Source organism: Abrus precatorius, unplaced genomic scaffold, assembly GCF_003935025.1.
Source record: "Abrus precatorius isolate BTA unplaced genomic scaffold, Abrus_2018 Scaffold10, whole genome shotgun sequence".
Lineage (NCBI taxonomy): Eukaryota > Viridiplantae > Streptophyta > Magnoliopsida > Fabales > Fabaceae > Abrus > Abrus precatorius.
The window spans coordinates 21,854,015-21,865,221 of NW_020874292.1; the positions used below are offsets into that span (position 1 = coordinate 21,854,015).

The 11,207-nt window shown below is 34.5% G+C and overlaps 1 protein-coding gene across 1 annotated transcript; it reads left to right on the forward strand.

The window, feature by feature from the left end:
• The first annotated feature begins 832 nt into the window (after positions 1–832).
• On the forward strand, positions 833–3,025 carry LOC113852414. The gene is made up of 3 exons (XM_027482645.1): positions 833–974; positions 1,052–1,387; positions 1,914–3,025. Exons 1-3 carry the CDS (start codon positions 876–878, stop codon positions 2,736–2,738), a joined length of 1,260 nt encoding a protein of 419 aa, XP_027338446.1. The 5' UTR covers positions 833–875; the 3' UTR covers positions 2,739–3,025.
• Positions 3,026–11,207: the final 8,182 nt, after the last annotated feature.

An 11,207-nucleotide genomic window follows, 5' to 3' on the forward strand; every position in this document is an offset into this window, starting at 1 on the left:
TCATATTTTTCTTAAAATTTAAATTTAAAATTAGATTTAAAACTAATTTAATATAAAACTAAATTTAAAATTAACTTAAAACAAATTATTGAATTTAAAATTAACTTCGACCAAAATTAAATTTAAAATCAATTTTAAATTAAATCTAAAATTTAAAATCAGTTTTAAACTAATTTTTAAAAATATAAAATAAATAATTTAAAATTTAATTCATATAATTAGTTTATGTGGTAAATATTACAAAATGGAAAATGTGAATTTAATTTTAATATGTGAATATAAAAAATTATGTTGTTAACTGATTAAAATATATAAAGATATAATTTTATATTAATTATTATAAAATTTAATTATTTTTATATAATAATATAATGATAATATAAAATTATTTATAATACATTTTACTAAATTTAAAATTAATTTTAAATAAAATCTAAGTTTTAAAATTAATTTTATAAAAAATAAAATAAATTAATTTAAAATATAATTGTTATAATTAGATTTAAAATATATCTAAATTGGAGTTGCAGACAACGAATCCATTGCCACCCGTAATATTTTTCGAGAATCAAAGGGCACGCAAAACGTCGTCGTTTAGGAAAAGATTATTTCGTAGATGGCACGGCTTGATCGAAGCCGCGTATTTCGTGAAGGTAACAGTTAAAACTGAATCCTCGCGATGCCCCTATTCATACGGTTCTCCCTCCACGAATGGTCACCAATCACATTCATCTACAAATAACTTTCTCAATTCTCATTGGTCCACGTCATCACACCAGAGCCTTCCATTCAATATCAAAACACATTATTTGTAGTCTGTCCCTTCAAATCATTCCAATTCCAATTTCATTTCCAATTCACGACGCGCATCATCAATGTTTAACACCATGAAACTGCTTCTTCGCTTTGGAATCGCTTTGCTTCTCCTTCATTCTTCCCTCGCCTCCGACATCCCTTACCCCCAGGCTATTTCTGTATGTACCCTTTTTTTGTTTCAAAATTCACTGTTTGAGGTTCTCAGTCTAATGTTTGGATTTCATGCATTGTGTAGGATTTGAAGGAATCGATCGTAAAATCGTTAGGGTTCACAGCCGAGGATGAATTCAAAATTAAGGGTTTCGATCCGAGAGAGGCTGAGGTGGGGCATTCCGTGGAGTACCAATTCGATGTAGAGATTGATCACAAGGTTATTCCCTTCAAGCTCCGCGAAGAGATGAAGCGCTGGGACTACGTCGATCTTCCAATTTTCCAAGTTCAGGACCAAACCGGGTTGGTTGAGGAAAAACGGGTTTCGGGAAATGGGTTACCCGTTTTGGCTCCGTTCCAGCTCGCTGGACCCATGGAGCTTTGGATTCAAGATGCCAAGGACATGAGGCTCTCTCTCCCTGTAAGCCCTAATTTCCTTATTGGTTGTTCCCTGCTTGAAATTGAATTGAACCTTTTTTTTTAAGGGTTTTTGGGTTTTATTAACCTTAAGACCTAAAATAAGTAACTAATAATAAGAGAAAGATTTAGTATAATTTTATAACTTTAATATAATAAATATGTATTTTTTATAAAATTCTTTTATTTATAGATATTTAAACTCAGTCCTTGACTGAGATGAACAAAACTTTTTTATTAATTATTGTAATTTCTGTTACGGCTTTTAAGAATTGTACTGTGTAGGATTTCATAAAATCTCAAACTGATATTTAAATATTGAAACCTAAGGTTTTGTCTTGGTTGGGTAGGGAAGGGGTTGCTGTATTTGTGTATTTAGGTTGTTTTCAAGTTCAGATATTTCAACCACTAAAATTGACACAAATACAAAAATTCCATATCAAATTTAAAGCAGCGGTACAAAATATTTTGGATTGAGTTTGGATAATGTGAATATGATTTGTGCTAAAATGTTTATTTTGATTTTGCAGCATGATGTGGATGCTGGCGTGTTGAAGAAAGTGATTTTGGCTGAGGGTGCAGTGGTTACTGTGAAAGGTGCTAGATCAGTTAGTCTTCGCCAACCCCTTGATTTCCCTCTCCCATTCAACCGAACAAAGAATGGTTTTGCTGCTGGTCTTCTAACCTTGGCTGAGCATCTTCGCCAAGCATCTCGTGCCGAGGGTGCTCCCCTTCTCTCACTTAGAATTGTTGGTCCTACATCACTTGCAGCCCCTTCTTCAGCATCATCGTCATCCTCTGATAGCAGGTTGAAGCTCAAACGTCTTGCACCTGGTCTTGTGGAACTCTCTTCACCGTCGAAGAGCAAAGCAATTGAGACTTTGTCTACTGTTGATCTTGAGGATGAAGCCCCCACGCTGCTTACTCCAACTCAGTTTACTACATTGTGGCCTCTAGCTTCCCTTAATGGATCAAATACTAACTTGTTGGGTTTGGAGAAACTGCTGCATTCTGTGCTGGGTCCTAAGGCTAACAAGAAGGGTTCCTTCAGGTTGTTGAAGGCAGATGTTTCTACTCAGACTTTTCTGAAGATAGGTTTTGAAGCAGAGAAGAAGCTGAAGGAAGGAGATGCTAGTTTGGAGGGTTTCCCTGAGTGGAGGACTAAGCCGGAGACAGTGAAGATGCACTTTGAGGTGCTGGGTAAGGTTGATGGTGATAAAGTTATACCAGAGAAAGTCACGCCTGTCACCCCTGTTGTTGTGGAGGATACTGTGGCGCCAAATTTACTGACTGGGAACGGCACATTGTCAAAGACACCAAAGCTTGACCCTATACCCACCTACTTCGCCTTGTAATTTTGACAAGGGGATTGTTGTGCATACACCAAAAGGAATTGCTGTAGAGAGATATGAGAAGATATTCTTGTTTTTTATACGTACACAGTAGTTAAGAAACTTGTGAAAATTTTCAATTAATGAGAAATTTGTTTTATTTGGCCACTATAGATTTGCTTTAGACGTCCACTTCTTTTTTTATAACTTTAATGTTCTAGAACTATTCAATTAAACTACTCTAGTTGAACAATAGATTTAAAATGCAGGATTTAATGCTACTTCTTATTAGTTATAGCTGCAAAGGGTTTAATTATATTCTTAGTGTTGTCTTTACATATTTAAGTTTCGAAACATGGTAGGAAGAAAATTCATATTATGAGCAATAGAGGGTAAGGATTGATGGAAAGAGACGGAAGGGAATGAAATAGAATTTGAACAAGCTCATTGTTTGGGTTACTTAAATTACAGGAAAAAGTTTGTTTTACCTCTTGTACTTCCTAAATTACGTGTCCTAAATTACGTGAATAAGTCCATCCTTTATTTTTTTTCATGTGTTAAATTTATTGGACAAAAATATCATTGATTTTACATGTGCTAAATTTGTTGGACCAAAAATACCTTTATTTTAAATGGAAATAAATGTGTTTTACTCTGTCTTGTACAATTTAGATTCTAGGAGAAGTATATTAGGAGTTAATAGTCAAATTGAATATCTGTACAGGAGTACAATTTTAAAACTTTGGTATAAATTGCACACTACCAAAAGGATAGAGAGATGAAGGAAACTTTTTCCTAAAATATAATAGAATTGGAACTAATGAATTATGATGAAATGAATTTTCTCCCATTTTTGGTGCGGCTATCTAATAAAATGGAGATGCATTGTTCTTATATAGCTTTGAGCTGCTCTGCTTGCATCTCAAAGTGAATCTGTGAGTTTTGTTGTTCTTCCACCTCTTCATCATTTTGCGAAAGACTCCTGTAGGAAAGGTTGCTCGGGATGAGGCCTTGCAAGCGCAAGGGGACAAGATGTCCAAGGCCAATAAAGCCGACAAGGAGGTGGAGAGCTTGAAGGCGGAAAATGTTATGGCTGTTGAGCAATTGGCTTCAAAGTCAGCTGAATTGGAAGAAAAAAAAAAAAAAGTTTAGTTGGTAGAGAAAAACTATATGATCGATTGTCGGCCCGCTTTGCTAGTTTAGTTTCAATCACGACATTGCTCAACTGAAGATTCGAAACAGGGGCTTGAAATTCGACACCTTAAGTACTTCGGTCAATTATTTTGTTCACAAAGGTGGAATATATGAAAAGGTGTCTAAAGGTAGGAATGTTTTGGTGACGATCGAAGTTGGATGGCCTCAACCATTTTTTGTTATACCTGAAGGTTTAATCAAATTTATTTATAAGTTTTTTATTTGTCTTTTCTGTTGTTTCTTATATCATTACTATTTTTTTAATGTTTGTTTTGATTTTGATGCTGAAAAAGGAATTTGATTGTTGTTTTTCGAGGTCAATTGTTTGGTTATTTGATAATTTTATACACAAAGTTTAGGTTTTTTTATGTTTTCTGTACCGAGACCGAGATGAACGTTTTTCGATGTTTATTGTACCAAGATCAAGATAAACTTGCTAGCCTTGGGACATAATTTGATCTTTCTAGTTTTGGGTTTGACAATTCTAAAATTTTAATATTTTGCGATAGTATTTATCGTGAAAATTATAACTTGTAAATAAATAAATTTAAGAGTACTTGGAGATTAAATTTTAAATTTTCTTTAGATTCTTTTAAGTGTGTTGTTAATGTAATAATGTAAGCAATATTGTGAAGCGAACAAAAGTAGTAAAAGATGATAAACAACTAAATGTAGCTTATAGAAATAAGATGAAAAGTGAACTAAATTGAAGGAAAGAAATTGAACAAACGAACTAGAAATAAATTGCAAAAATTAAATGTATGATTTTAGCAGTGAACTACAGTAACTATAAATCTCCTGGAAGCTGGTGTTTGGCTTGGTGTAAAATTTTAACATGTAAAAAATTTTAGGTGCAGTGTATGATGCAAAAAGTCATCTCCCACTGTAACTCATTATCCATAATTGCTTGTAATCGTGCCTTCTCCATAACCGTTGTTGCCTACAATTAGTTTTTTGTATTTCTGACCTTCAATTGGTAGTAAGTAATGACTGCATTAGTAATTGTTTTAAACATTGTAGTTCTTTTGTTATGTTTCTTCACTTTTTGAGCTACATTCTGTTTCTAAGACTTAAAATAATTTTCTTGTCAATTTCTATTTCAAAAGTTTTTAGGAAAATCCATGAGCTCCACTTGTCTCTTGGATTGATAGGACCCAAGGGTTCTCTAGAAGAAGAGGAACAAGAAAAAAAGGATAAGTGACCACTCCAATTGAGCTTTTGGCTAATTACTTTCTTATTTCCTTAAGCTATATGCATCTACAATTTATAGGCATAGGAGTCTAAATAAAGGAAAATAATTCAATAACCTAAATCAATTAATAATCTAAATAAAAGGATTGCAAAAATAAAGGAAATAACTAAACAACAATAATTAAGGAAATAATTTAGCAAGACAAATCAGGATCCTATCATCCCCTTCCCTTCAAAATAGTCTTGTCCTCAAGACTGAAAAAATTTTGGAAATTTGATTGTCAACTCATGATAAGGCTTCCAGGTTGCATCTTCGATTGGCAGATTTGACCATTGCACCAGAACTTCAACAATAGCTCTGTTATTACGTTTGACCATGCGTCAATCCAAAATAGGTTCTGGTTGAATTTGAACTTCCCCATGATCTCCTACTTGTGGTAAATGGCATTGCACAATAGATCCATTCCTAATCTTTTTCGAGTAAGAGACATGAAAAACTGGACGTATTTTGGAATCTTATGGTAAATCTAAGCGATAAGCTACTGGACCAATACGTTCAATAACTTGGTAAGGGCCAAAGAAACAAAGGGAGAGCTTCATAGATGATCGGAGTGTGACCGAGGCTTGCCGATAGGTTGAAGCCTAAGAAAAACCCAATCTCCTACTAAAAATTCTCAATTATTGGGATGTTAGTCTGCTTGTTGTTTCATACGCTGTTGGGCAATATTTAAATTGTCCTTGAGAAGTTGCAACACCTTATCTCTACTATTCAACTCCTTGTTCGCTTGATCAATTTTAAAACTCCTAACAGTATACTTCATAAGGATAAGTGGAGCTCGACCATAAATTGCTTCAAAAGGAGTTGTTTTTGTTGAAGAGTGGTAAGTAGTGTTATACCACCATTCTGCTCAAGGGAGCCATTGCATCCAATCCTTAGGTTTGTCACTTGCAAAACATTGAAGATAACTCTCCAAGCATCGATTGACAACTTCAATCTGACCATCTGTTTGGGATGGTACGAGGTGCTCATTTTGAGTTGAGTACCCTATAAACAAAAGAGCTCCTTCCAAAAATTGCTATTGAAAGTTTTATCCCGATCACTAACAATAGAGTGCGGTATTTCATGAATGTTTAATGCACAAAAGTGGGCATATTTTATCAGACGGTCCACAGACACAAGGATAGTAGTCTTACCATGCAATGGTGGGAGTCCTTCTCTAAAATCCATTGATATATCAACCCAAGCTTCAGTAGGGATAGGTAAAGGTTGAAGCAAGCTAGGTACAACCACAATCTCACCTTTGTGTTGCTAGCACACATCACATTTTGCCACAAATTTTTTTATGTAAGCCTTCATTCCTTTCCAATAGAATTCTTGAGATATGCATTTATAGGTACGAAGGAAGCCAAAATGTCTTGCGAAAGGGGACGCATGTAACTCCTTCAAAAGTGTTTTCTTGTGGGCTAAATTTGGAGCTAGTAAAATTCTCCCCTTATAAAGCAAATTATCATAATTTCATGCATACTGTAAACTGGAAAAGAGACAACAATTAGTTCAATTTGCTCTAGGAGTCTTAAGAGTGCATCAGCAACAACATTTTTAGCTCCTTTTTTATATAAAATTTCATAATCATATCCCAACAATTTTGCTACCCATTTTTGTTGTTTCATTGATGTTATTCACTGCTCCAACAAGTATTTAATACTTATATGATCTGTGCAAATTTGGAAACGTCGTCTGAGTAAGTATGGGCGCCATTTTGTGACTGCATGTACTACAGCAAACATTTCCTTATCATAGACAAATATGCCTTGATGAAGTTTAGATAAAGCCTTGCTAGTGAAGGCAAGTGGTTGACCTTCTTGCATCAGAACTGCGCCAATGCTAGCTCCTGAAGCATCTGTTTCAAGAACAAATAATTAGATCCGGATTGTCTCCAGTTTAGGTAGAAACTGAACCTCAGTTCTTTTTTTACTTAAGCGAAAATGGGTTATTTTCGCTTAAAATCATGACAAAATGGCTTAAGCCAATTTTCATTAAAAAAAAAATGGCTTAAGCGAAAAATAGACAGAAAGCTTTAATTTTCACTCAATCTTTTCTTTTCCTTCTCCTTCTCCCTAAATCTAACATTTTCTCCTCAACCTCCATATTCAACCTTCTTCTTTCTCTTATACTTAACTCTTCTCTTTCCCTTCAAACTCTCTTTTTCTTCAACCGCATACCTAAGAATGGATATAGACAAGAAGAGTGGGTGATATAGTAATGACGGTGAAAGAAGAGAAAAGTGAAGAGTTGAGTATATATAAAAGAGGGAGAGATAGGTATTGGGTGAGGTGAGAATGAGAAGAGAAGGAGAGGAGTTAGGTATGAGGTTGCAAGAAAAGAGAGTTTGAAGGGAAAGAGAAGAGTTAAGTATAAGAGAAAGAAGAAGGTTGAATATAGAGGTTAAAAAAGGTTGAATATGGAGATTGAGAAGGAAATGTTAAGTTTAGAAAGAAAGAGAAGAGAAGATTGAGTGAAAATTAAACCTCTCTATTCAATTTTCGCTTAAGCCTATTATTTTCGCTTAAGCCATTTTTTTTTCGCTTAAGCCATTTGTTTTATGAAAATTGGCTTAAGCCATTTTGTCATTATTTGAAGCGAAAAAAATGGGTTATTTTCGCTTAAGTGAAAAAGGAACTAGAGGTCCAGTTCTCACCTAAACTGGAGATAATCCAGATCCCAAATAATTATTAAAGTTTGGCAAGGCAAGAACAGGGGTAGTTATCATTGCATGCTTGAGTTTGGTGAATGTCTTGTCAGCCTCCTCATTCCATTTGAAGGAATCCTTCTTCAATAAGGCTGTCAAGGGAGCACTAACCTTCCCAAAATTTTGGACAAACTTTCAATAGTACCTTGTTAAGCCCAAAAATCCTCACAAGGCCTTTACAAACATGGGTCTAGGCCATTCAATCATCACCTGAATCATTTTTGGATCAACTACAACTCCTTCCTGAGATACAATATGGCTCAAATATTCTACTTCAGGTTTGGCGAAGCTGCATTTAGATCTTTTAACAAATAAACAATGATCTCGTAGGATGGTTAAAACAATTCGTAAATGGACAAGATGCTCTTTTCGGATGAGCTGTGTATAAGGATGTCGTCAAAAAATATAAGAACAAACTTATGAAGGTGGGTCAAAAAATATCATTCATCAAACTTTGGAAGGTTGATGATGCATTGGGCAACCTAACGATTGGTGATGAATAAGGACTACCACTTGGTCGAATAAAACCTACTTCAACCATCTCTTGAATGATCTTCTCAATTTCTACTTTTTGAAAGTTTGGTAACAATATGGTCTAATATTTGTTGGTGCATTTCCTGGTAAGAGGGGAATTCAATGATCATGAGATAGTTGAAGGGGTAGGCCTTTGGGCTCTACAAACACATCAGAAAATTCTGAAAGCAATAACTCAACTCCTTCAATGCCATAATCTTAAATTTGGGTACTCTTATCTCTTGTAGTTGTAAGAAGTATCCATGTTTTTGTTTTTTAAGAATTTTCTCCATGCAATAAGCAGTTACTGTAGTAATATCACTACAACACTTCCCCTTAAATGTGACTATCTTTCCATCTAGAACAAATTTCATAAGAAGTTTAGAAAAATTCTAAGAGATGTCTCTCAATGTTTGGAGCCATTCAATACCTAATACAACCTCGTAATCTTCCAAGGGTAGCAAGAAAAACTTTAAAAAAAAGTCTTGATCTTGCATATTTAATTTAATTCTCAAGTATTTGCCTTTACAAGTCAGAGTTCTCCCGTTTGCAGCTTTCACATCAAACTTTTTACATGGTTCTATCGGATAAGCAATCCGTTTAGCAATCTTGACATCCATAAAATTGTTAGTACTACCAGTATCAATAAGAATGGTAACAGGCTGGCGTTTCAAGAACCTATTAATTTTCATAGTTTGAGGATTAGCATACCTGACAAGCAAATGAATAGAAAGGGTCACATGATCATCAAGATTCACACCTTTTGAATCTAAATCAATATCTGGTTCTATATCTTCCTCTGATTCATCAATAAGCTCAATAATTAGGAGGCTCTTCTGCTTAAAGCAATGATTCTTATGCCACTTTTTGTCACAGTGCCAACACAACCCATTCACAAATTTCTCCTTGAGTTCTTCTTGTGTTAGGCGCTTGGTAAAAGATTTGGTTGATGAGATGTTAGCATTAACAGCTTGCTTTACTGTTCCCACACCTTTTCTTGCGTGACGAGATTCTTCATTTAATTTTTCTTCTTCTAGACAAGCATATGAAATTGCTGCAGTCATTATGCGAGGTTGTTTGGCTTTAACTTCTCTTATAATCTCAACTTGAAGTCCTTCTACAAATGTTCCCACCAATTGTCGTTTTGTCCAGTCTTTGGCCTTATTAGACAATCATTCAAATCGGCTTTGGTACTCCAAAATTGTAGTAGTTTGATGAATCTTAGCCAACTGTCCATCAACATTTTCATATTCTGATGGTCCAAAATGAACAAGGAGACCTGCAGTAAATTTATCCCAAGTAGGAACACCATGAATAAATTCAAACCAATCATACCATTGAATTGCATCCGATCAAGGTTGATTGCAGCTATCTCTACTTTTACAGCTTTCAGTGTATGATGGAAACAAAAAATTTCTCTGCTCTTGAAATCCATCCAGTAAGATCACCATCATCCCAATGTGGGCATTCAACTTTCATACGAGGAACATAGGCCTTATGATCTCCTCATTGTCCACCCCTGTGTGTCTCTGAACAATTATCATTAGCATTAGAATTGGTCGTCCCTGGTATGAGTTGGCTCATGGAAGCCTTGAATTCTTCAAACAACTTAGTCATTTTTGCTTCTAGTCGAGCTTCAATTTGAGACTCAGCAGATGACTCAGAAGACATGGCGTAGGACTTTAGATTGTTGATTCCGCAATTTTTCTTGTGTTGTTACGTCAACGACATCCAAGAATCGTAGCTCCAGATACCAAATGATAGGACCCAAAAGTTCTATAAAAGAAGAGGAACAAGAAAAAAAGAAAAAAAAAAGAGGATAAGTGACCACTTGGAGGGGTTCGTGTCCTCCAATTGAGCCTTTGGCTAATTACTTTCTTATTTCTTAAGCCATACGGCATCTACAATTTATAGGCGTAGGAGTCTAAATAAAAGAAAATAATTCAACAACCTAAATCAAAAGGATTATATAAATAAGGAAAGAATTCAGTAGCGTAAATAAAGGGATTGCATAAATAAAGGAAATAATTAAACAACAGTAATTAAGGAAATAATTCAGCAAGGTAAATCAAGATCTTATCATGGACTTAAGAATAATTTTCCTTGTCGATTTCTAATTTGACAAGTTTTAGAGAAAATTCGTGAGTTTCATTTTATCTTGGGGACTTAAAATAATTTTTCTTGTCAATTCCCTTTTCCACAAGTTTTAAGAAAAATTCATGAGCTCAATCATCTTTTTTTACTAGTACTGGATGTTTTCAATCTAGGACTTGAAATGTGAATCGCTTTTCGACAAAATTTAAGGCTCCTCTTCTAATCTTTTAAAACTCCTCGAAATGTAGGCTTCTTTTTGACAAAGAATGAGGCTCTTCTACCAGTCTTCATAGAAATGTGTCGAAAAGTGGTTCCTTCAACAAGATTTTAGGATATTTTTAGAGGTTTATGACTCATCAAGGTGTAGGAACCTGAGGTTCTCTTTTATTTTAGTCAAAAGATATGTCTATGCCACCAGTCTTCCAAGTGCTTCTCCTAAAAAAAATATAGTCTATCTTATACTACAAAAGTCTAATGAAGACTTTTATAACTTGAAAAAATTTGTCTTTCTCCAAACAGATGGTAAATTAATTATTTTTGTTTATGCATAAATTAAACATCCAGTTTTATTTTTATTTAAATAAAAATAAATTTTTTAAAAGAATTCTACCATTTAAAAAAAGCACAAATAAAAACAAATTAACAGAAAGTATGTGAGAGAAAGAGAGACTAAGAGAAGCACAAGAATGGGAAGAAAGAGCAAGGTGGGTAAGGGTTGAGGTTGAAGGAAGTACAAGGTGGATGAAGGGAG